This window comes from Cylas formicarius, unplaced genomic scaffold (genome assembly GCF_029955315.1).
Source record: "Cylas formicarius isolate icCylForm1 unplaced genomic scaffold, icCylForm1.1 PGA_scaffold_4__25_contigs__length_36172078, whole genome shotgun sequence".
NCBI lineage: Eukaryota > Metazoa > Arthropoda > Insecta > Coleoptera > Brentidae > Cylas > Cylas formicarius.
The window spans coordinates 15,704,947-15,732,662 of record NW_026844334.1 but is presented as its reverse complement, the minus strand read 5'-3'; the positions used below and the strand labels follow the sequence as shown (position 1 = coordinate 15,732,662).

Below are 27,716 nucleotides of genomic sequence, written 5' to 3'. Positions count from 1 at the left end.
AATTCAATATCACAAAAATCTTCTTTAGTTTTCAGAGCAATGTCTCAACCCGAATCTCTTAACCAGAAGTTGGCGCATCCGGCCTCAGTTCTTCTGTCAAACACTTACAATTATCAAGATATCATACGTTCGATCAAAAAACAGACTTCACCAGAACCACGTATAAAAAGTAATTCCATTAGTCTCCATCCATCAGTCACTGTAGTACTTGCGTTTATTTTAAATGTCGCCCATCAAATCAGAAACTCTAAAAAAATATGTAACTGGCTACTCTACTTGTCCAAGTATATTTCAACATTCAGTCTGACTTCGATAAATAACGACATCAGCAGTTTCCGAACATCTTCAAGAAACAAGACACCAGATTTTATTCTAACAAAAATCGAGAGTCTATAACACACTGCAACAGAAGTGTTCATCTCTTGTCCATTTGAGATTCGGTTATTCGTGAAGCACTCCTCTTGCCTCAGACAGATATTTAAGACACATGCAGACTCAACATCATGTTTGATGAAACGTCAACAAGTATCTTTGAAAAATTGTTACTTACGTTATAATCCATATATTTTCATCTCGTTATTCCGTTTTTTTTTTTTTTTCGTTTTTCTTTTTTTTTTCAAATTTTAACTTTGCAAGACGCCGCAATTGCAATTATTTAACAAACTGTTTGTTCAGTTTGTTCGTTAGGTTTAATAAACCTTATTATTGTTATTATTTGGTTCTTCTAAAACTAAATTACTGGCAAAAAAGACGGAACAGACGAAGAGTGAATAAATGGCACTGCCGATTTTTTTAAAACTGTACCTGGTTTAACAATGTTATTTCCGTTTAACTAAACTAAACGCGGAGTTCTCAATTATAAAGTTGAATTGCTGGATGCAATTATACTGTATATTCAGCGGATCCGGACGTAATTGTCAACAATGTCGGGATTCGCCGAGAGAACGGTTCGTTACTCGCGGGACGCAGTGTGGTTTTTTTGTACCTGTCTCTGCCGTCCTGAATCGTGAAGTGACTTCACGAGATAATTGTTTTCAAACTGTGAAGGGGATAAAAAAAATCATTCTTTTTCCGCGTTATTCGAATCTAATTTTTCAGTAACCCGATAGAAACGCGAGACCTCAATTCGAAATCCATAAACTATCGTATCGGGTTATTTCCCTGGAGCATTTTTAGGACTGTTGTCTCGGGCAATTTACCGCTTTGACAGCTATTTTTCCGACCCTACTTTATCCTCTGTGCGACTTTGTTGGATTTATAGTTTTATCGTTTACTTCTTGCACTATCCTATAACACGAAGACGAACTGAAACGAAACCAATCGCATATACAAGGGGATGCTTCCGAAGTTTCGGGCAATTTAGCTATAATTTTTATAATTTTGTTATTTTTCAGTAATGTAGGTTTTCAACGTCATTTCTATTTAACAATTATAAACTAATTTTTTTAAGCCGTCCTCAAATAAATTTTTCGATGCCGCATCAGTCCAGCTATTTATGGCACGTTTTACCTCAGTAAAACATCGCGGAAGGATTTTTTTCTAATCGGGGAATAAGGAAATAAGATGGGTGCGAGGTTGTATGAGTTCTCGTGGCAAATCATTCAAAACATCTTTCGTTTTTCTTGCAGTGTGTGGTCTGGCATTATCCTGTTGCCCGTAGCAGTGATCCCGATAGTAAATCGAAATAATATGTAATATCTTTCGCCAGACAATCTATAAAAATAATCCCTTCTCAATCTTAGAATACTGTGAGCATCACCGATAGGTTTGGACCATTATTTGGACTTTTGGTCTCAGGGTTAAAATAAGGAATCCACGTGACGTCAGTGGTTATTATTCATTGCCAAAATTCATCCCCATAGTTCACAGGTCTGATACTTAACGTATTGAGCTTCTATTCTGATCCCAACAGCTTTGGCACCGAACGTGCCCAAACTTCCGAACGCCAAAGTAATCATGTAAGATGTCATGAACTTACTGTGTATCTATCTCTAGGCGCACACTAATTGACGTCCTCTTTCACTCACACACACGGTGTGGATCGTCTTCTATTGATGGTCTAGCGGTTTTAAAACGAATGGTCCACCGATAAACAGTACTTTGTGTTCTGCAGACTGACCAAATACTCTTTGGAGATGCTGAATAGTTTCTGATGTTTTTACAATTGATTTCCATAAATCAAAATTATTGCTTAAGCAGTCATATGAAAACGCCTCTATATCAGTCGAATACCTAAATCAGACATTACATAAATATGTCAAACCTTATCTCGCACCAATAACGTTCCCTATAAGTTCTGCGTAATTTAATTATAGCGCAATTCCCAGAACTTTTTAAACATTCCTTGTAATAGGGGACATCTTTATGAGGCATGGACGTGAGAATTAATTAATTATATTTGTTTTTCAATATATTTATTATGGAATTGACTCAAAAGTTTGTTGACATAGTAAGGGCAACAAGGTACGGTTTTAAATCGACCACTCTCTGAAATGGCCGCCAGGAGTCGTAATTTCGATGTTGATTTTTCAAACCCGGTTTTCTTATTTGAACCACAGTCGAAGCGTTCTTTCGGAGGACAGTGCGTAGATAGTGGCATGTTCGAATTTATTCGAAAGAAATGGCGATGACTTTAAAAGCGCTTAACGGTATTTGAATAAACTTGGAGTCGCTAGGAGAAGCTAGTAATCTCGCTATGAATGAGGCGATTTCGATTTGTTATCTTGCCAGATGGCGTTTCCCGACATAATCGCAAAAGCAAATGCACCGATATGACTTTTTTGTGTCATTATATAATCAAAGTAGGGATAAAACTTAAGACTCTAGTTGAATTTTGGAAATCATTTCCAATGGACTTGTTTTGTTAATATCTAATTGTTACCAATTTAAGAAATTAAACTTTAATTTAGTTATTTATCTTGATCACTTTTTGTACAAAATCTTCAAAGGATAGAAAATCTCCTTGCATTATTACCACTCTAACCGAATTTCGTTAAGCCAGTTCTCATTAGTCAATTCTAAAACTTTAATATTAACCATTATTCAACAATATTGATCAACCATTTTGCGTTTCAATCAAATTGAAGGGCCTTTCAATTTTTCTTTCTATCAACGGCATAGATTCAAGAATTATATTTGAAAGATACTAGATGAATTCAAACGAACGAGAATTATAAACATGAAATCTGATGATCGGACATCCGTCATAGTTTTGAGCAGAATGCCGTCACTGACAGCAGTATGAGAGTTTTATATTTCAGAAAAAATTGACTAATGATAACAAATAAAATTTCAATAGGAAACAGTAACAAATATCAACCTGTGTCACTTTGTTTTCTTTATTTTTTAATTTTTCATTTTTCCTCTTTCCTCTATAACATTAAGATTTTTTTTCTCAATATATTTATCAGTACTCAGATACACTATGAAAAAGAATGGAATTAAAGCCTTTTTTAAGGACTTCAATATTTATAAAAGCAACGTAGAGTGTCACAGGCTATTTGTGACATCATAAATTCTATGAACTCCACTTTCGTCTACCCTGTTTCAAACTTCAAGCCTTATGTCCTGCACTAATACTCTCTGCGAAACCAATCATCTTATAGTATGTTCCCTGCTTAACTCTACTTTTCCACCCTCAACATATTTGGGATAGATCGTATATCTCGCTTGCTTTAATTTTTAAATAGGTCGCTTTTTATCGGCAATTTCTTCCCCTAAACAATTCCCATACCCATCATACGATTATTATTTAACGGGCTTCCCCTTGTTACCCCAATGAATTATAAATATACTTCCATAAAATGGCGTACCGGGGGCCGTAAAAACAAAATTTATTTTAGTTTACGCCGCAAGTAACGCTCAGTTTTCCCGTTTTCTTTAATAAAATTTTAGAGGCGTTTCCGCATTTGTCCCAACTTCATTTTAGGGTGATTATCGCCACACGAGCCCACTCAGTAAACGGCGTGCAGCAGCATTTTGAGCCCTAAAAGGGATTAAACGCTTTGCGCCGCGCGAAATAGACCATTTAGCAACAATTACCGTGTAATTTTTGGCTAATTATAGTCCGCGTTTCTTTAAATTTAAATGATTCATGAAACAAGGAAACACTGGGTAATTAATTCAAGAACCCTTTTAACGGATATTGCGTTCAGCCCCTATGAGGCTGCTTGGCAGGCAAAAACGGTTTTGTTCAAAAGTTGCACTTTTTAGACTGTTCAAAATTCTCAGCGCGTCCCATCGCGAAATTCGCCGATCTCTTATGTTAAAACAATTAAACAATTGCTTGAACTTAGAAAAATTCCGTAATGGAAAAATTTACACATATTCTTGCGCCCCAAACGTCAATTTTAACAGAAAATACTAAAATTGTTTGACAGGAAATATATCTAAAATTCTCAAAGGAATTGAACAAACAGATAATACATTCCGGTCCATTTAAAATAAATTTTAATTTGAAGTGTTAATGTTGAATTGAATATTGTTAAAATTTGATGAAATTATAATGCTGGAAAAGCAATGTATATATTGTTGTAGCCCAGCATCATTGTTCGTGTATTCGCCATATTATAAAATTTTATGGAAATTTTGATTGACATTTTGATATATAATTTAAATATTCCTCGACAATGTTTCGAATAAAGCGAATATAATTTTCAACTTAATACTTGCATTTCAACAAATCCATAATGTGAAAATAGTTTTGGTTAGTTAATTTTTAATTGGTGGAATTTTTAGATGTGTTGACTGATTTCATACACAAAATGAACAGAAAATATGCAGTTAGAAAGAAAGGTTTTAAATGGAACATCTATACATGGTGCGGTTATCTTTTCGCAAAATTTCAAACCTATTGTTTCAGGAAAAATATATTTAAGTCTCTTTGTTTTGAGATAATGTCGGTCAAGAGATAAAACTTGCAGAAAGTGCGAAGTATTTTCCAATTTGAGGATGATATTAGATGTCGAGTCTAAGAAAGACTAGATAAACAAAACAACTTAAAAAAGAATGTTGATATTGTTTCAGGTGTACATAGTTGTATCATAGAGTGTGTTTGAAAAATATTTTTCATTGCCAGTCATTACCAGATGACCGTTGTAGTTTTTGGCTATTTCCAGCTAAAATAATATCTATCAACTTATTAAGTAAGTAAAAATTACTAGCTCTTCCTCTAATTTAAATTATCTCGTAATTTGTGGTGGGAATTGTGATACAAATGGAGACTTTAATATGAATTTCATGTAATTTCAACAATTATCTTGTGTGTTTGATACACTGCTAGAAAATCGGTTACGCGTGATAGGATTATGCCATTTGGGTATTTCAATCCCAACACAATTTTTTTAATTATTAAAGCTTACAGAAAGGTCTTAAATTATTGGTAAACTTTTCGACAATTGTTTTTCGCATAACAATATTTTTTTCTGGAATTTTCACCTAATGTTGACAGTTTTGTTAGGTATAATCAATGAAGTCTATCTTTAGGTTTTGGCCAATATAGATTTTGTGAGGCATGTAAGTAATCGAGATTGTTTTCTTTGTCATATTAGCAGCACCACCTTGGACAAGGAATTGTTTATATTGATCTCTTAATTTTTTCTCCCATTTGGGGTTTTGAGGGTTAATCATTTGGGAAATCATTTTAATTTGAACTAAGTGGTTGTGATATATTTTGAGTCTTTTTTACTATGCCAATTTCATAAACGTTGAAAACCTACTAATATTTTTATGCTGGTGTTAAGATGCATTGCATATGGATGTACATTTATGTTACAGGAATTTAAATAATTAAGCATTGAGGAGACCAAAAAATGCTCAAATAACATGATAAATTATGTAAAAATTATTAGATGCAAGGATATTATGTAAAATGAAAAAGTAAAGCAAGCAAATTTAAGAATGTTTTTATTAATATTTCTGTACACAAGAAATTAAAAAAGAAGACTGTGCATAGCTAATAAACTTGCTAACCTGAGATAATATCGTAAACGCTACTTCATGCTTCTGCTATTGGCTGAAATTATACAAAATCATCAATATTTAATAAACAAAACCCTAAACTTAAAAGTTAAGAACAAGAGATATTTGTTACAGAACATATCATAATTAACATGAAGAAGACAACGTGGCGTCGCAAACGAATGTTGATATTGTTTCAGGTGTACATAGTAGTATCATAGTTCCTCCATCGTGGATAGTTAAACTACCCAAGAAAGGCAGTTTCAAATCAAGCCTTCGAAAAACACCCCGAAAACGAGCTTCCAGCAAAAAAAGAACAAAAGATAAGGTAATTTTACAGATTTGGTACACATCAGATGTTGTTGAAGTATTTCGGTCGCTAAGTATTTTTCCCCTGCGCAGAAACAAAAAGTAGCCTAGCGATATCAATTTATCAATTCTTTGCTGCTTTTCTACATGGTCCTATAGATTTAGCCAAATTGGACATTTTTATTAATTGCTGTAACTTTTTTACTATAAAAAATTTTGTATTTCTAAGAAAACCGTATCCCAAGCACCTTTTTACTCAAAGTTTAACGGTATAAGTATAATATTTTTAAATCTTATTGTTAATAGTTGCTAATAGAAGAACTTGAATTTATCTTTTCAAAAATATAGCACACATGACATTTTTCTTTCGTCCTATTCTAAATATTTAATTATTATGCCCATTTTCGAAAAACTCCGTATAACTCTGAAACAGATATTAGTTTTCGTCTATCTCCTTTAGATAATTTGGCTCACCCTCTACAATATAAAAATAAGTTTAAATATTAACCTTAATTGACGCCGAAAATGAAACCTCGGCGAGCCCTATATTTTGACCACTATATTCCTGAGGTTATTAAATTGATCAAATCAATTTTTATTTTAAATGCTAAAAACGTTAATGTCCAACGATGGACATATCGTTTACTGTACTGTATTCATATTTCATGCTTTTTCCTGGGGAAGCGCATAAAACCATTGTTACTGACGGCATTCAAAATATTAGTTTAAATTTAACCGATCGTTTTATGTCGACTATAATTTTGTATGTATATCTGCCTGATTGCTTTTATGCAATAACCACTAATACGTTTTTGGGTTAATGTCGTGATGGTTATCGATATATATATATATATATATATATATATATATATATATATATATATATATATATATATATATATATATATATATATATATATATATATATATATATATATATATATGGTTTTGGTCGTTGAAACGCATAAAAATTACCGTTCCATTATCTTAGGACAAAGAACACAGGGCGTTCGTGGTAAAACCGATCCCCTGCGCCAATTTAACTCCCGTCATTGTGTTCATCAACCCGAAATCTGGAGGCAATCAGGGTCTCAAACTGCTTCAGAAATTCCAGTGGCTTCTGAACCCCCGGCAAGTTTTCGACCTAACTCAGGGTGGGCCTAAAATGGGCCTAGAGTTGTTCAAGAAAGTGCCTAATCTACGAGTGTTGGCCTGCGGCGGCGATGGTACCGTCGGATGGGTATTGAGCGTCATTGACCAAATTGGAATGAACCCAGCACCCGCCGTTGGGGTTTTACCACTTGGCACTGGCAACGATTTGGCCAGAGCTTTAGGATGGGGTGGGGTAAGTTAAAGAGTGTGTTTGAAAAATATTTTTCATTGCCAGTCATTACCAGATGACCGTTGTAGTTTTTGGCTATTTCCAGCTAAAATAATATCTATCAAATTATTAAGTAAGTAAAAATTACTTGCTCTTCCTCTAATTTAAATTCTCTCGTAATTTGTGGTGGGAATTGTGATACAAATGGAGACTTTAATATGAATTTCATGTAATTTCAACAATTATCTTGTGTGTTTGGTACACTGCTAGATAGTTTTCATTGGACGATGCAGCTGGGATCATTTTTTTAACCAAAGTCTCACTGCTTTAGATATTTTCAATAAATAGTCGTCATTTATTATACATTTATTTTTTGAATATTTTTATGTAATATTAAATAATTTAAATCAAATTCGATAAACTAATAAACGAGCCTCGACTGCATGGTTAAGTCCAATTTCATAAGGCAGATTTCAATGAATCAGTTCTTTCTTTCTCGAAAAATATTATTACATATTTATATGATGATCCCTAACTTATCCATCCTAGAGATACAGGCGATACTATAAATCAAAATAACAAGATCTGTTCAATGAATTCTGTGTCAAATGTTAATGTCGTTAAAAAGATGCAGGTGGTTGAAAATAAAAATTACAATAATTTTAAAACTGAGAAGGATATCAGTTTTGAAATTAGTGTATAAGCGGTTTTGAAGATGACGAATCATTACTTGGTATAAGCTGAAATTGTTTTGATTTCGTACTGGGAAATCTTAAGTCTAGTAAATAATTGTTTTTGTTAATCATCTCTTTTATGAATGATTTTTATATCCATTACGCGGTTTAAAATTATTAGAATCTTTCTAAAATTAAGTTTACTTTCAAAACTCTGTATCTGCTTAACGACTGATATTTGTCATATGGGACACACCGTATTAACCGTTATATATTGTATTCTTGCAAGCTGTGTTCTTGAAAACTCAAGTATATAATTTAAACCTTAAAAGAGAGTATCACGAAGTTACTTTTATTTTGTTGTACACACGTACTAATTGCACGCTAAATAAAAGTTTAATAAAAGGTCCTTTTCATGTATCAAAACACCTCCGAATTGCTATATAACTAGTAGCGTACGTTGTGCATCCATTTACTAATGGATAAATTGAAATCTTAGTTTTTGTTCGCATAATGTGTTTTCCTGACGTTAAAGAACTTTTCAGTTCGGCATCTTTTTGGATACCCAACTTCTGCAGAAGACAAACAGTAAGCCAAAAATATGCTGAATCAACTGCTTTGTTGTTATCCGAGAATACTTCATTAATACTATTGTGAAAAATATTATGGTTTAGGGTGCGATCACTTAAGAGTGTTTCAAAGGTTCCATCCATATAAACATATTCCTGATGTTTTCAAAAAAACTGAAATCAGGAAAATTACAATTTACAGTAATTTTATCTGCAGATTTTCAAAATGATCTTTGAGAAAGCCAATGCATAGTTAAAATGGTATAATACCTCCATTTAGTCTGCAATTAAGGATACAATTAGTCTTTATGCTGTAAAATTGTTTCAGGTAGCGAATGAAAGAATAACAGATTTTTTTTTATTTTACTATTTGAATCAATATTTTAACAAAAACCCTAACCAAAACAGAAATCTTAACTGTAAAGTCTAGTGCAAAAACAAATCAATCAAATTTAAATTATATTGGTAACAAACCCTTTAGTCCAAGGCTAGGTTTTATGTGCTCATGTTTTCCTTTGCTCTATAGCAAACATGTTTGATAAGAATGATTATAATTTTGGTAAATTTTCGCTCCTCTTGGAGGCATTAGAAACGGGACAGTTCAAGACTGTGTAATTAAAAGTAGAGGGTTAACTTGAAACCGGACTTATTGAAAAAAAAAACAAAACCGACGGAGGTTTATTACATTAATTGGCGGTATATTTCAAAGCAAAGCTTCCATTACCATGTTAATTAGCAAAAACTGAACAACGAACCCCTCCCGTTCGGAATACGAAATTTCATTACGTTTGAGCGACGGAACAATTCACGTCGTAATCATTAAAAAATCCGCCTAAACGAGAATTTATTGAGCAGGAAACGTCGCATTTTCGCTAATTAAATATTCGAAACACAATCGGTCATCGCGTTTTGCGCTTAATACGTCAATTTGTAAGCGAACCATATCAGAATTTATCCTACCCTGGTCGGTTACGCGTGATAGGATTATGCCATTTGGGTATTTCAATCCCAACACATTTTTTTTAATTATTAAAGCTTACAGGAAGGTCTTAAATTATTGGTGAACTTTTCGACAATTGTTTTTCGCATAACAATATTTTTTTCTGGAATTTTCACCTAATATTGACAGTTTTGTTAGGTATAATCAATGAAGTCTATCTTTTGGTTTTGGCCAATATAGATTTTGTGAGGCGTGTAAGTAATCGAGATTGTTTTCTTTGTCATATCAGCAGCATCAACTTGGACAAGGAATTGTTTATATTGATCTCTTAATTTTTTCTCCCATTTGGGGTTTTGAGGGTTAATCATTTGGGAAATCATTTTAGTGGGATATCCTTCTTTGAACTAAGTGGTTGTGATATATTTTGAGTCTTTTTTACTACGCCAATTTCATGAACGTTGAAAACCTACTAATATTTTTATGCTGGTGTTAAGATGCATTGCTTATGGTTGTACATTTATGTTACGTTTATGTTACAGGAATTTAAATAATTAAGCATTGAGCAGACCAAAAAATGCTCAAATAACATGATAAATTATGTAAAAATTATTAGATGCAAGCTAGCAAATTTAATAATGTTTTTATTAATATTTCTCTACACAAGAAATTAAAGAAGAAGATAATAACTAATAATCTTGCTAACCTGAGATAATATCATAAACGCTACTTCATGCTTCTGCTATTGGCTGAAATTATACAAAATCATCAATATTTAATAAACAAAACCCTAAACTTAAAAGTTAAGAACAAGAGATATTTGTTACAGAACATATCATAATTAACATGAAGAAGACAACGTGGCGTCGCAAGATTAAAGAGCAGCAAAGAACTAAAAGCAATCTGAGAACATTGAGATCCATTACATCCACTTTATCCCATTGCAGTATTTATAATGAAGGAAATTGTCGCAAAGCTATGTAAATATATTAAATTGACCAATTTAAATTTTTCCAAGTGTCCAAGTATTGTGAATACTGTCCTAAATAAATAATATAATGAAATAATAAATTAAAATACATTATATCATATTAATGGCTATTAATAAACTATCAAGGAAACTGAAGCCGCGACAATTCCAAAGCATCCTTCTAAACTAAGCAAAAATATTAATTTTGATTTGATTGATTGAAAAACTTCAGGTTAAGTTAAAAAAACTGCTTGGCCATTATTCTCAGTGCAAGTGTCTACACCAAGTCAAAATTTTACAGCAACAGCAGATGCTCAAAGCTTTTCGGCCGATCTTACTGGGAGTTTTAAGTTTTAGACCTTTGTGCACAATGTCATATTATAGCACATTTCTCCCCCATCAAGTTCAGTATGACGTGTGAGAGATATGTTCTTTAGGTTTTTAAATTCCTGTATTTGAACCTTGTCACCATCGGAGTTTTCAAGTAGCTCTGTTTATCCCTTAAAAGGACATTCTATGCTACTTATATATTTTATACTTATTTTTTTATTATTTAATAATTTTTTAATTTCATAACTTTTTCCTTGCATATTTTTATTGTGTTCTATCTCCGAAATGCATTAGGTGTGACGTTTAATGGCAAATGCATTTTTTTTCTTGATCTGTGTACTATAGTCTTCAGATTTCTGGTTTATATAATAGATTTTTTTTTATGAAACTGTACTTGTATTTAGAAAAACACCTCCTACAAGTGTGTATTAAGGAGAACGTTACTTTTTCCTTGAATTTTATTTAATTCAAAAATTGTATATTTGGCCACCATGTTAGGGTGGTAAAATACGAACCTCTTGGTAGCTTCTTATAGTCTTGGCCTTAAGCCGGTTTTAAAGACTGAAAGGTTTAAGGGTACGCTACTGAACACTGCTGAAAAGCAAAAAACTTTCCAAATATGGATGAAATTGATGAATTGCAGGGTTATACTGATGAACCAGTATCGAAGATATTATCCAACATCAGCAATAGCGATACCGTGCTCTTAGACAGATGGTCCTTGGAAGTCGAAAAAAACACCAACGCCGACAGTACGGAGGAGGGTAAAGAAAACCTACCCTTAAACGTAGTCAACAATTATTACTCGCTGGGTGTAGATGCCCACATCGCGCTAGAGTTCCACGAGGCACGCGGTAAGTCTAAAAGCATACGGCATAGTGGAACTCATATTTCACCGCTCGTCTTTTGCAGAGGCTCATCCGGAGAAATTCAATTCGAGATTGAGGAACAAAATGTTTTACGGACAGATGGGTGGCAAGGATTTGGTAAAACGTAAGTGGAAGGGCCTTGCGGATCTGGTGGCACTCGAGTGCGATGGCCAAGATATCACTCCCAAGTTGAGAGAGCTCAGAGTGCACGCGATCGTTTTCCTCAACATTCCAAGGTTGGACTTTTATTATGGTCTTATTTGTCGTGGGAGCGTTTAAATTGTTTTTTCGCAGCTACGGTGGCGGCACGCGACCTTGGAACAGATCCATGGGAGCATCGGAACCTAGCACTGAAGACGGCCTCATCGAAGTTCTCGGCCTTACAACATATCAGCTTGTGAGTAAGTTAGGGATCTGTATAGTACTTTGGTCTGATAAAGCTACTTTTTCTGATCATCCGAAACAAGGCAGACATTAATGTTTACAATTTTTGTCATCCATTTAGCGTGATTTTGACCCACATCTAATTGAGGTGCAAATAAATTTGCGCATTCAAATAAAAAAATCACTGCAATACAATTTTGAAATGCATTTTTATCATGTAGGAAACGACAAATTATCAAATTTTCTAGTCAAAGTTACTATTAAACTACCTATAATAAATAATATTTCTTTCTAAGGTTCATCCCTGTTTACCCACCAATGACGGCAATCTAACGTTAAATTCATTAAAGTATATAAGATATTTAGTAAATATATTTAATTTTAAGTCTAAACATCTTCATTCGTTTCTAGATTTGCAAAAAAAAACTGTAATCAGGGTTTCATTTCTGAAAATCCTAAAAAAAAGTTGTGGACGGTAATTTATAAGTGCCTTTATTTTCATTTTAGAGCGATGAATAAGTGGTTAAAATAACGTCTAATTTTTGAGACATCATGTATAACTACAGTGACCCACAGCTTAAATAATGCAGTCGCTATAACAAAAACTAACTGGTCTGAATGTCTTTATTTATTTAGCAAAAAACAACCCATTGAAATTGAGTTAGTAAGTAAATTTCAAACTGATAAGTTTTGACCCCGGTTGTTATTTTTTGCTACTCCCGTCTGTAAAATACCTAATTACACACCGATCTAGCGTGCGGGAAGCGTCACTTTACCACTTCAGACATTTCCGGGATTTTACCGCACGGGTTTAGGAGCAATCGGATGTTTTCGGAGATATTTCCCAGGCTTTGAATTTTAACGTTCGTCAATTCTGACGGTCATGTCAATGAATGTATTCGTGTTGTTTTGCGAAAATATACCCAAAAAGTAACAGTCGTAGAAATAGTATAGTATGCAACACGTTTGGTAAACTTTTTAAGTCACGCGCTTATTAAACAATCGCTCCGCTGCGCTCCGCTCGTGTCAAATAAACTCGTGAGTCGAATGCCGTTTACCGCACTTGTATAATATACTATTGCATCGTTTAAGTTGTGACGTTAGCATTGTCTATGATTTAATTAATTCTTTATTGTTAATTAAGTAAGGCATATTTAAGACAGAAAGTAATTCACACTTTTTTAGAAGCCTCTTTACTAACTTAATTGCAATAAGCTGTTTTTCTTTCCAAGTAAATAAAGGGACATTCAGGATAAGTTAGTTTTTGTTAAGCGACTGCGTCATTTAAGCTGTGAGTCACTGTATAGAGTCCCTCCCATTTTCAGTCAAAATGATTAAAAATTACCCGCCGAACATAAAGTTGTTTCCTGTTAATATGCCAAAATCCCTAAACCAAAAATAGAAAAATCGCGTGGCACTTAAATTAGCTAATTGCATTTTAATTTCCTCTATTATCATATTCGGTTTTGGCGTTAACGCGTACTTTGTCTCCGTTGACATTTATTAATGATATAAGTGGCAAAATAACAATGAGAAAGCGAGAGGTGATTAATGGCGTTCTCGAATGTTCCGGCAACTGCCGCGACGCGTGCCCGTGTTCAGTAACCCGAAAGTAAAGTTCATTTTGGGGATCAAAATACGTATGACCCACGCCTACAAAAACTCAATATATTACAGTTAAAACTAAAAATAATATTACTTAAAATATAAATATAAAACCGACCAGTGCCAAATTATTCAGAATACAGAATATTCGTCGTCCCTCTCGAATTTCAGCCGTTGCTCCAAGCTGGCGGCCATGGCACTTGCATTACCCAGTGCCGGTCTGCCAAAATTATCACCACCAAGACGATACCTATGCAAGTCGATGGTGAAGCGTGTAAGCTCAAGCCCTCGATCATCACCCTTACGCACCTCAACAAGGCCAACATGCTGGCCAAACGGAAATTCGGCAAATTCATACCGCCCCAGGCAGCCCTAGATAACCTCAAAATCACTGTCAACAAAATCAACATGTCAGACTATGAGCAGCATCACTACGATAAAGATCTTTTGACCCAAGCAGGTAAGTTATTTTTTTTTTCGCACTTACACCGTTTGCTATACCCGGTGGCTCACACTTCTGAATCAGCTTATTTAAGTTGAATATTATAAAAAGGGGTAATATCGAGAATAATATAATAACTAATGTATCAAATGTAGAGTATGTCCTAATTTTCATGGTTTTACTGCGTATCTTCCTTATTAATAAAGATGGTGTGTTCCGACTTTCGGGACTCAAGGCTACTTTTTCATCAAATGAAAGTTATGCTGGATTTTTAGATACAGGGTAATGAATTTTTCATTTTTAAACGCCCTTTATAGCTCGGTTATGCGTTAACTTATCGAAAAGGTGAAAACTGCTGTAGATAGGGTTTTTTACGTAGGATCCAATGGCGTAGTCAGTTTTCTTCTGAAAATTTTGATATGTAAACTAAACTTGTTTTTTTTATAATGAAACCAAAATGTTTGTCTTTTAGTTTAATTAGGCTGGTTATGAGCTTTTCAAAAATATATAATAATCGTTTGAATATAAAATAAAATAATAAAAATTTTAAATATAAAGATATATATTTGAAATTCAAAGTATATATCTCATTTTATTTTTTATGAGTAGCTAATAGCCAAACTTTCGTAATTTTTATTAAAATTTTTGCTCTCTCTTTTTTTTTCTATAAAAAATAAATACAATTAAGTATATATGCTTTGTATCTGAAATAGCTCTTCTGCATAATATATTTTCGTAACGCTTATAACAAACGTAATAAAAGGGTTAAAAGACTTTGGGAGTGGATGTAAAAAATTAAAACTTACATTTTAAAATTGCAAAACTTTTTTGAAAAAATCCTATTTACAGATAAAATAAAAAATTTCATCGCACCCTATGCTACAAAGTTACTCCGAGATTTCAAATACGGCAACAGTGTATCATTTTTTGTCTATCTCTTTAATTGTTCGCGCCATATATTTGTTACACTAGAGATTTAATCTAGGGTACGATAGAATTTTTTGTTTTCTATAAATATACAGTGTGGCCACTTTAGTATGCAATATATTATAGTTTTTTAATAGGTATGCTTATTATTATTACCGATGTTTTACGTTTTCTACAAAATCTTAATGCTGTGCTTAAAATTTATAAAATACAAATTACTCAAGTTAAAAATGAAAAATACAAAATTGCTTAAGGAGGCCATGCTATTTTGGCATAACTTGTAATTCCAAATAATCTCTCCCATAGGATTTTATTGAACTTTTTACAATATCGTGGTAAAATTCCCATATTTTTGTACATTTAATTTGTCACACTCTATATAGATCGTACCTCAAAAGTTTCTCCACTTCACTTCGGATATATTATGTTTCAACAGAATTGAAACCCTATTACATCAAAAGATAAATGCCATAAAATGTGACTGGACTATTTTTGAGACGTCCATTTTTAATTTATCCCGTACAGTCTTAGTTATTATAGTAAATTGGCTCACTCATTGGCTAAATGTTAAAAAACATTATAAAACTAAAGAAACCGAGTAAAAATCTCGGGTTGCATTATAAAAATAAACAAGATAGATAGTTGGTTAGTTAGAAATCGAAAAGCTGGATATGATAAATGTACCTACAATCTACATCAATTGATCATTTTTCAGTTGCGAAGCGTCCCCGAGCAAACAAGAAAACGTAATCAGCTTAATTGAATTAAAATGTGGCACTGCAATCAATTTTCCTAGAACGTTTCCTTTCGTACATAATCTCCCTTCTTAGGTTTCGACTCGCGTACCTATTCAATTTTTACCAGGAAATTAAACATCCCTCTGAACTTTACGCAATATTAATTTTCAATTATAGCATTTTCAATTCTGAAAGTTTAATTTCGAATCTTGTAGGTGCCGTACGACATATATCGAAACGTTCATCGGTTTCACTTAATATTTACGCCACGTTCACTAGAAAGTCATGAAAATCTTCCAAGTAAATTCGAAACAAATACACATGCATGAAATGTGCTTTAAATTTACTTTGTGAAATAAACCACTTGGCAGTGTAAAATATATTATTCAGTTTTAACTTCATCGATTGTTTCTCTACCTGCCGACATGTGGTCGAAAATTGTCATGTTTCAGCTATAGCAATCGGTACTATAGAGGTAAACCCCATCGCCGACTTGGAACAAGTCAGGGCGATAATCAATCGATTGATTCAAGACAACCAAGAGTACAACATACTTCCAGAATGGTGTTTTGTGGATTGTGAGTATCAATTTTGCTTTAGTGGAGTTCAGTTAGCTTCGGTTTGATCGTAATCGGTATAGCTTTCAAAAATTTTAAATGAGTTGTGTATTTTAACATATTTGATTTAATCAAATTAATTTCCAAAATGTTTTCCTTATGATTTTTGAAAAGAAAAAACGTAACAAATTTTGTTGTCACGTGTAAACTATTCAGAATTATAGCATCATATTTGTCATTTCGTAACACCTGAAACGACTGAAAAACAGTAAGATTGTTTTATTACATATTTTTATTATATATAAGGTGTAAATTTTAAATAACATTTTTATCCAAAATGTTTGGAAATTACGGAAAACACAGGACGTTCATAAAAAAATCATAATTTGCTACCATATTTTATGCTTGAAGCCATGTAAGATTAATTTTTAAAAATCATTATATTGATGTATTGCATCGATTCCACCCCAACGTGTTAACGGATGAGGCATACAGGGTGGCGTATATAATATATTGATAAGGGTTTACTTTATCTAAAAAGTGTACAAAAGTTGGTGTAACAATGTGCCAGAGTCAAAGAAAATCATTACAATGATGTTATAAGTATAAATTCCTTACACATTATTTTTAAAATAAGCTACTAACCAATTACATCATTTTCAAAACTGCAAAACTTCATTTTCTCATATTATAACCCGATATATTATTATTCGGTCTGATGGATAATTTAATTTCACAACGACCTATTGTTGTTTTTCTTTTCCATGGTGGCCAAACGGTAAATTTGCTTTTTTTGTTGTCACTTATCAGTTTGGCACAATAATTGTGCATTAAGCGGTCTTTTCGTTTAGGCTTTTAATTCAAAAGCTTATCATCCCAAAATTTCTTGAATGTTTACGCATCGGGCCAGGATCTGATATAAGCTGCGACGGGGGTTTATCGTATTGCCTAGCAATCCCCTATCCCTTTTAATTACTTTTAAAGAAAAACCTGAACCTGAAGACTGCCTTTGAGATCCCGTAAACCCCGTGAACTCTCAATCCTCATTTTACTCGGCGCTTTTTAATAATTCGGCAATGGTCTTTTCACTTTCCGAAACAATTACTATCGGAATTTTTAATTACCGTCGAGTTTTTCGTAGCCTGTACCGCCGAGAGGTTCTTTCGCGTGGATAGGGCCCAAGAGAATCTGCACTACATCACGGACATCGCCTGTGAACATCTTTACATTCTGGAATGTGGAGTAGGAAGCGTTCCTCAAACTCCGGAAGACGAAACGGCGGTGCCTTCCCCAAGTTCCGGGCAGCAGGCACCTTACGTCATACCGGAAATGCGCATCAGGTAAGTTTTGGATATTTTTTTGTATCGTTGCTGGAATAAATATTTTGTCTATTCGCAGCAAGTATGAATTTCGCATAAATGAATGGGGTTTTTGCCCTTATTTTGTTGTTTATTTTCATTTTTGAAAGGTAACAGGTTCTCACAGTTCTGGAGTAACTGTTTGGGTATTTCTCCGCTACGCCTGCTCCTGATAAAGTTTCTTGCTTAAGACGGTACCATTTTCGTCGCATCCGCATAATTCATTCATTCATTCAATTCATTAGTAACCGAAACCTTTTTTTTAATGCAAAAAATTTAATTAACTCAACGAAAACAGATTAAAAAGAGATTTGACAATAACGTTCAGTACCTGTAATCTATTCCAGACTAACGAGATTTGTTTCTTTAAAAATGATTAGTCAGTGTAGTGAAATGTAACACGTTTAATTTAACTATTTTTATCAAGAAATTACTAAACTATTTAAAGCAAATGTTCCCCTAAAAAATTGCGTTTTTTTATTCAAAAATATAAATTTACTTATTATCAGAAAGATATTTTTACAACATACCGCATCTGTGAAAAAACAAAAGGATTTTTAGCTTCGTGTAGAAGCAGAGGCCGGCATAATTGTCAAAAAAATGTATTATCTCAAAAATTACCAATTTTAAGTAGAGATAACAAAATTATTCCGTGGCCTTAAAAAATATAACAATATGCAGTGTAAAATGGTAATTATTATATGAAACAAATTATTAATGTCGCACTATTTTCATTCACTATTCAATTCATTTTTTAACCGTAATAAGATTGCTTCCACAGTTTTCATTTATTTCGTGTGCAAAAAATCAAACACAAAAACTTTCCGTTTTGTTGTATATAGCCCAATAAGGAAGCAAAGTGTCAAAAACGAATGGTCATCGAGAGTTGCGGGAAAACATTTTATTGCGAAGAAGAAGATCGTGAGAAATATGTTTAGATTTCCAAGATGGTCGCCAACTATCGCGGTCTTCAATTTTTAAAATGATTTTTCTCAGAAGTCCAGCTAGTAAATGTACCATAACATATGGAGTTTAAGTTTTTATATGGTGATTCTTGTTTAGCAATTTTTTACCAACCTATGAATATTTTCATTGTTACCTACTTCATATTCTACCTGCTCTTGCTCTTCCATATTGGTTATTATGCTTCTGGATTTTTTTTAACCTAGAACACTTGGTTTGAAAAATATAATATTACGAGATTTTATCATTAAATCTTGAACAAAGGCAAATAAATAACAATAAATTCCCATGAAATAGCGCCTTGTTAAAATTTAAGGAGAACTAAATGTACTTTATCCAACATTTTAGGTTACGAATAAGATATCGAGATACGGTTTTCATCTAACGGATGAAGGTATCATTTCACAATATTTTTGTGAAAAAGAGGTCTTATTATTTGATTTAATTTTTCAGAGAATTTCGCATTTTTATATCAAAAAACGCTCTCTAACGACTTCACTGATGAAGCAATGAGACTTTTCTAAGATTTTCAAAAAATATATTAGTTGTGGTAAATGTAAAATGAAAAAACAAACAACAACAAACTTTATAAATTTTTGTGACAACAAAAATCCCAAAATACTGGTTTATTTTTTATTTCTAAATAATACCGCACAACATACAAATGACACTATCAAATTAACAATTTTCATTAACACCTCGAAATACTTTATTCGTATATTCATATTCACTTATCTTATTTACATAATAAATGAGTTATTATTTTTTTATAACACAAAACAATATGCAACACAAGACCGACACACCAGTGGCTGCATTACCGCAAACATTTCGAGTTCGTCGATTCTTTACTCGACTTTCCTCTTAACCTTTCTTAAATCGAGGTATCCGAGACGTGGAATCGTATATTCGCCGCATCCGCCATGGTTTTTACAAATAACGAGCCCCAATTCCTTGAAACTCGAATTTCAAAGAAAAGGCGGCAGCTGCAATGCGTAAACAAATCACCCCGTCCTTATTGTAGCGACGAGGGGAGTTTGGACTCCCCGAGCGATCACCCGCCCATGTCCCCAAAAGTGCTCCAGTCACCGGAGGATTACCCGACTGCCGAGGAGACCATCCCCGTCGAGAACCGCAACGGGGACCAGAACGCCGACTTGGCTGGGGTTAAAATCAGAAGGTACAGTCAGTCCGTTTATTTCTAGAAATTGAGCTTTATTACTGTTGCCTTCGGGCTTATTTTTGACGTAATGCAAAGGCCAATTCGCCACCAGGGTATAGTCGGATCTTGCGGGTCTTGCGCTTTATCAACTACATAACTCTCAAATTTGGTTGTCTTTTGTTACGCTGAAAAATATGTGTTTACATACCAAGTGACCAAATACATTTTACTTTAAAGGTTTTTTTTTCTGTTTTATCTTCCGTTAATAAATGTTCATTGACCAAACTGTTGGAACACCTGCCAAAATGGTTAAATCCAGTACATTTGTTTATCCGAAAGAATCTTTTGTGGTATTTCTCCAAATAGTTAAAAAGTTACAAAGAAACCCGGCAGTGCTATATGAGAAAATTATTCACAAATATGTTATGTTAAATTAGGGAGCGGAAAAAAAATTCTAATAGTAATATAATTTTCCAAGCGGATATAGTTGACAAATTATAGTCAAGTTGAAAAGCAAACTAAGCAAAACGATTTGATTGAGGTGAAGAAATTTATTAATGTAAATAAGTTGGCCTATAGTATCCTACCGAAGCGCGTTAAGAAATTTAAACGAAGGAAACAAAAAACTTTTATCACTTGATTTTGAATTGTCTAATTGAATTATTCTTTATGATTGTTATGATTCAATTTGCCACCAACAGACAGAAAATAGTATAGTTTTCTTGAGTGACGTGTGACTCGACCATCAGAACTGAAAAATGTCAAAATACCAAAAATATCAAAATGAAACGTCCATTTTTCATTGTTCCATTCTAATTGTATGCAACAAGTGCGGTAAACGGCATTTGACTCACGAGTTTATCTGACACAAGCGGAGCGAGTGTTTAATAAACGAGTGAGTTAAAAACTTTACCGAACGTGTTGCATACTATACTTTTTCTACGACCGTTAGTTTTTGGCCTCATTTTCGCAAAACAACACGAATACATTCACTGACAAGACTGTCAGTATTGACGAACGTCAAAATTCAAAGCATGGGAAATTTCTCCGAAAACATTCGACTGCTCCCAAATCCGTGCGGTAAAATCCCGGAAATGTCCGAAGTGGCTCGTGGGAAACCAACCTGACGTGGTAAAGTGACGTTTGAAGACTCCAAAAAAAGGCATTTAAAATTCTATTAAATATTAATTACCGAGAATCATGTCGACCTTATTTTTCTAGCCTTCGAACGATGCCAGTACCTTCAATCTTTATATATTGTAGCCTTAATAAAATCCATAGAAATAAGACAAAACGAAATCGACGTGGTAAAGTGACGCTTGCCGCACGCTAGATCGGTGGCTAATTAGGTATTTTACAGACGGCAGTAGAAAAACTATAATTTACACTGAGACCTTCATAACTTTTCTGCAAGAAATTCTGATCTTCTGCGAGTACCTCGTTTTCGTTTAAATAAAACAAAAAAACTCTTTAAATGTAGGATTTTACGATGCTATCCCAACAAATATACAAGCTTTGGGTTAAAAAGCTTTTCAGAGGGCAATTTAATTAATTTCAATTAATTGCAATGGTGAATATTTTAATTATAAATTCTAATTGGCGCCATTTGTCTTTTAGTTTCTATATGCTATATTTTTGTGTTTTTGTGTATATATTTATTTGTACAATCTGACATGCTACATATACATAATCTTGTATTACATGGTTAAATAAATAAACCAAAGAAACTAATTGGGAATTTTAGACTAAGGAGTACAAAAGAAGAAAGAAAAGTATTTTGATAGAAGTTGCCTTATTCCGGGGTATAAAACATGTATTTAAAACAAACTGGTCTCTTTGGAGTAAGTGGTTACGCCACGCGTAAGCTTAAAGTATTGTTCCCTCCAAAAACTCTGACTTGGCATAATAAATGGAAAAATTCGGAATCCAAAAGCTCGCCCGTTGGAAAAAAAAGCGGCAAGCTTCCGTCACGCCATTGCGGCAAACTTAATATTAATAAGGGGATCCTAATAGCGCCGGCGGCACCGCTCCGGCCTCCCGTCCTCCATTAATTTTTTAAAAGAGGAGAAAATTAATCTCGTAGGGAATATTAACGAAGATCGGTTCCGTGAACACACGAGGCGCGCGTTTGATACATTTTCATAACAAAAAAGTCCGCAGGGTACAAGAAAAGTTGCTTTTAAACGAAAAGAACATATTCCTCGGGGCCTGTACAATATTTTTATTTAATTTCGACTGTTTTACCAAGTACGTAATGGCACTTTGGTTACGATACGTTTAAAAATAATATATAATAAATTCTTTTTCATTCAATATCTTCAAAATTCGCTTACGCTTCATATTTTAATTAATACAAGGGTCAATTCTTTTTGCATCATATACCGGGTGATACAAGAAAGTGGGAACACTAACTTTTAAACGGCTTGTGATAGCGATTTGAAATTTGGAAGGGTTAATATAGGCGGAATGTCCAATTTTTCGACAATATATAGATAGTCAATGGTTGCACTTCTGGTTTGAGCGGAAACGAGAGTAACTTTCGAATTTTAAAAGGCACAACCTATATTTTTTTGCATTTTTGGATTCAGGGAATTATTCTACGTAGGATGATATCGTGTTTCTCTTTTTTTTTGTTTTTTTAAATTTTTATTTCATTCTTAAAAATTGTGTCTAGGTGTGACTATGATATATACTATTTAACGGGTCACCTGATCAAGGGAAAAACTATTAATTTATTTTTTTAATAATAAATAATAATTTAATAATAAATTTTTTAGGATAACCTAGTTTTTTCAAATAGCACCCTAGTGGGAACAAAAACTTTTTAAAACCGGTAATTTTTGCAAAATTTTCAAAATCCGTTAAAAAATATGCTAACAGACCGTGGTTATGTAACTCCAGTGTTCGACCTACAAGGACTACAGCGGGGAATATCGGCTACATTTGATAGTATAACTATGGAAATGTTAGGAAGAATTACAGCGAATGTAATTTCTAGAGCCAGGGAGTGTCGTGTACATATACAAGGAGAAGATTTTGAAAACAATCTATGAAAGTTTCATCTTAAAATAAATTGGTTATTAAGTAAATATATATGGCACTTATTTAATTCAAATAAATACAAAACTCTAGTTCCAAAATAAATGAATGTGATGTTTTGTGTCAATATAAAACTTTTCTTAGAGTAACACACATTGACATACCACATTCAAATCGATTCTACCGACATTGTTGACGTTTTATTTTCTAACAGATTTTCAAAATATTGTGTTGAATTATCCCAAAAAGTGACAGATTTGAAAAGAAAAAAAATCTATTCTATTGTTTTTCGGAGTTTCCGGTAAAAAGTGCCTTTTTACCATAATAAAACACTTTCAACAAAAGACTCTAATCGTTGAATCTCAGAAGAAACTTTCTCTTGATTTTTTTTTAATACCAATCTGTTGTTTTCATTCCACTGCATAAGTTTGTCGATAGTTTCTTCTGCATTTTTAATCTTACCGACTTAACAATTAATAATGAATAGAAGCAAAGCCACCTAAGTAACAATGTATTTTTATAAAAATCACACACCGATCTAGCGTGCGGGAAACGCCACTTTACCACGTCAGTTTCGTTTCCCACGAATCCGAGCCACTTCGGACATTTCCGGGATTTTACCGTACGGGTTTGGGAGCAATCGGATGTTTTCGGAGATATTACCGCACGATTTGAATTTTGACGATTGTTAATTCTGACGGTCATGTCGGTAAATCTATTTGTGTTGTTTTGCGAAAATGTACCCAAAAACTAACCGTCGTAGAAAAAGTATATTATGTAACACGTTCGGTAAACTTTTTAACTCACTCGTTTGTTAAACACTCGCTCCGCTCGTGTCAAATACCGAACGTATTTTGTTTTGCGAAAATGTACCCCAAAACTAACGGTGCTAGAAAACGTATAGTATGCAACACGTTCGGTAAACTTTTTAACTCGCTCGCTTATTAAAACAAAAAACTCGTGAGTCAAATGCCATTTACAGCACTTGTTGCATAATATACTTTGACACCCCAGTTTCGTTAACCACAGTCGCGAGTCACTTGGGACACTTCCAGTACTTTGATCATGAGTTTTGGGATATTTTTCTTAATTCAATCGTGAAACCTTACTTTCCTGCTCTGTCAAGTCGTTAAAAAGTAACGATTTTGCTAATGTGCTAAAAAAAGTCTGTCAAATAAAAAACTCAGAAAACTCAAGATTAAATAATTACAATATCAGCGGAACGTGTTTTCTTGCTATATTTATTTCTTTATCGTTTCAATTGTTCGCATATCTTTTTTTTTCCAGCATTACCGAAAGGTTATTCGCACTGAATCAGGAAACTTATCGTGCCTTTAGGTATGTGCCTTTAATACTTGCTGTTACTACTTAACGTGTAGGAAGATAACATTACCAATTGCAGCTTTATAATGGTTGTCGTTTTTTTGTTACAAATTTGTTGTAAAAGAAAAAAATTGTCCCGCGGCGTTGTTTTTAAATCTCTGGTAATCTAACTTTGTGTGGAAATTAACTTTTCCACCCTTAAAAGTTGCAATTTTTAATCTTTGTGCTGGTTTGTGTGTCGACCTAATCTAAACATAAAACGAATTGACAATTTTTTTTAATGTATGTAATTCTATGTATGTATTAATTAATTAATATAGCGAAAAGTACTGATCCCAAAAAGAGATTTAGAAAAAAAAATACTTACTGCTTTGATCTTATTAGATCTTAGTAAATCTTTCGATACCCTCAGTCATGCTATGCTCTATACCAAATTAAAATACTACGGGTTTAAATTTAACACGATTTAATTGATTCTTAATTATCTGGATCACAGATATCATGGATTAACAATATTAGATTAAAAGCACTAGAAGTTGACAGGGGGGTCCCTCAAAGCTCATTATTAGGACCTCTTTTCTTCATTATTTATACAACAGATATGTCCGGTTTCTTTGGTGAGTTCAATTCGATAGTCGTAGGTATAGTCACACATATTTCTTTTTCCCGCAGTAGAAGCGGCAAGGAGACTAAGTAAATTTGGAATCGGTCTTTAACTACTCAAATGGCTTAAAATTAAATCCGACTAAGTCTGCATTAATATATTTTGGACTCCCTAAGTATTGGATATATTTCATCTTTGATAATGAAGTCAGATTTGGTGCACAGGTTTCCAAAATTCTCCAAATGGTTTATATTACTCTCCACAACATCTATAAATGTAAAGATATTCAAAACTTGAGATTAAATAAAAATCTCTGCGAAGCACTGGTTTTGAGTCATCTACATTACTCTGATTCTGTCTTTTGGACCCTGCTTGGATGTTTTAACAAAATATAAATATTACAAAAATTACAGCATTCCTGTATCCGGTTTATTTATAACCTGAATCGAAGAGATCGCATAAGTCATAAAATTCGCGATTTAAAACGCTTAAATGTATCGAGTCGAGGAGAATTACATTTTGATTGTTTTCTGTACAAACTGCTTAAAACTGAATGCCCTTCATATTTGTTAGAAAACCTAACTTGTAGAAATTACATTCATTTCCGTGGAACTCGCTTCAAAATTAGGAAGTCCATGACTGTTAAACTAGTTAATAAATATCCTCAGATTAGCAATTCACAGAATGTCTCTCATTGCCCTTTTGAATTTCATTTAAAAAAATATCTCTTAAGAGTGACAACCTAGATTTTTATTTGTTTTTATCGTTTTTCTTTTTTGATTTATGCTTGATTCATATCTTTTTAATGTAAAATTGGTATACTGAATTAAGTTTGCATTTTATTTATATATTATTTAAATGACCACGAAAAAAATATGGAAATTATTTTTAAGCTCCGCATTTCACCGCAAAAATTCGAAAAATTCCGCTTAAGTTTTGTCAGATGATCACTGGCGTACCAACCTTTATAAGAGTATATTTTCTAAAATAGGAAACCGATTTTGGCAAACTTAGCATTGATTGAAAGAGAAATGTAGGCGCTTTTAAATACCGCGGGCTACTGTATCCGTCATAAATCCCAGGATAGCGCTGGTTGCCAGGGAATTTGGGTAGAAAGTAACTGTACGATACCTAATTTAAATAGATATGATTAACTGTACTAATAATGAACTAGTATATATGACAAATACAGGAACATTCCATACTGTCTACACCCATAGATTAAGAACAATTAATAAAACTTCCTACCATTATTGTACATGTATTTTTTTTAATTTGGATTTTTAGTTGGATTAGATAGTACATGGAAAATTTGACCAAAAGGTGCTATCCATAAAGCAGCAAATTTTTTTAAAGGAAATTGGCAATTTTTAATAATTTCATTATAAAGAGAATTTGGTGAAAATACTACGTGACAATTTTTTTCCACATAATCCATAGTAAAATATTTAAAAAGTGCATGATGGTTTTGCCTAATTGCTTTTCGTTGTTCTCCACCTGTAAAATCCAGTACTGAATTATACTATAATTGCAGCAATCCTGAGGAACGCCCTAACGAAACTTTGCTAAAAGCATCAAAGACTGGAGACCTTGGGACGGTAAGTTCTAAATCTTGGCACATCGGTAACCATTATATTTGAGGTTGACGTAAGGCAATCTCTTTAGGTCAGAAATCTCCATTGTCGTGGGTACTCGTTAAAAACTAACGACTCTACGGGACAAACGATGCTGCACTATGCCGCCCGATTCGGACACCAAGACCTCGTCCGTTACTTGATCAATTACGCGCCTTCTATAATAGATCAAAAAGATGTGAATTTGTAAGTGATCATCGACATCGTGTAGCCTTCTTTGCCTATTTTCTGATGCTTTAGTAGCTAGAAATCACCTCTACAGTCAAACGTTGCTAACTCTCGTCTTGTTTCATGTCGATCTTATGTCTTTGCAGATTCTCCCAACTCCTACGTCTTTATTTATCAGTGCTTCTGTAGTCTAGTTTGCATTAGACAGTAGAAGTAATCATTGTTTATTCTTTTCCGGGCTCTTGCCTCCCTTCAGATATATTTCTGAAAATACAGTTACATCTGAGCGATTTCCGTATGTCTGAGTGAAACCTTTTAGTCTCTTTGCGGATATCTTCTAGTTACTCAACTCACTGATTTATTGCATTATTGTCTGAAGGAAACCTCAAATCTTTCGCCCTCTCTTAAAAATTGGTCTTCTCGTAGATTGGATTGTCCACCGATGTTTCACAACGTTTTATACAAAAATTCGTGAAATGTAGCAACTTTTGGTTTTCTTCTTTCTAATAAACCGTTCCGTCATTGTAAAGAGGCGGCCGCCCTTCTGATTTGCAGCATGTATTTATAAAAGTTGCTCTTACTCAAACTTCGGGCCATAGTTTGCCTCGAGTAACTGACGTTTTCATCGTTCCGCAGGGGTCAGACAGCTCTTCACAAAGCGGCAGCTTATAAGCAGCGCAACATTTGCTGCATGCTGGTGGCCAGTGGCGCTTCTCTGGACATCAAAGATCATCGCGGTAATACCGCAAAACTGTTAGCACTTCAGGCCGACGATCAGGATCTCGCCGCTTACCTGGAAAGTAAGATTTTCGACTTTGCTTTTAGCCTTTGGGTTGGTTATAGAGAATTGGACATAAGCTATTTTTCCATTGGAAC

General features: G+C 33.6%; 1 protein-coding gene across 15 annotated transcripts in view; it reads left to right on the top strand.

Annotated features, from left to right (window-relative positions):
• The window catches only part of LOC132701198 (eye-specific diacylglycerol kinase-like), a 204,652-nt gene that overhangs the window by 173,048 nt on the left and 3,888 nt on the right, over positions 1-27,716 (top strand). For 12 of the 15 annotated variants that reach the window (XM_060668954.1, XM_060668940.1, XM_060668949.1 and 9 more), the window contains 13 exons: positions 6,159-6,286; positions 7,259-7,612; positions 11,712-11,922; positions 11,981-12,173; positions 12,232-12,334; positions 14,098-14,386; positions 16,485-16,610; positions 17,731-17,929; positions 19,935-20,090; positions 24,399-24,449; positions 26,573-26,636; positions 26,704-26,858; positions 27,477-27,640. In XM_060668954.1, the coding sequence (XP_060524937.1) occupies positions 6,159-6,286; positions 7,259-7,612; positions 11,712-11,922; positions 11,981-12,173; positions 12,232-12,334; positions 14,098-14,386; positions 16,485-16,610; positions 17,731-17,929; positions 19,935-20,090; positions 24,399-24,449; positions 26,573-26,636; positions 26,704-26,858; positions 27,477-27,640 (2,193 nt within the window). Of the gene's footprint in view, positions 1-6,158; positions 6,287-7,258; positions 7,613-11,711; positions 11,923-11,980; positions 12,174-12,231; positions 12,335-14,097; positions 14,387-16,484; positions 16,611-17,730; positions 17,930-19,934; positions 20,091-24,398; positions 24,450-26,572; positions 26,637-26,703; positions 26,859-27,476; positions 27,641-27,716 lie in introns of those variants that run through there. The other 3 variants (XM_060668950.1, XM_060668951.1, XM_060668953.1) reach the window with 3 other exon arrangements.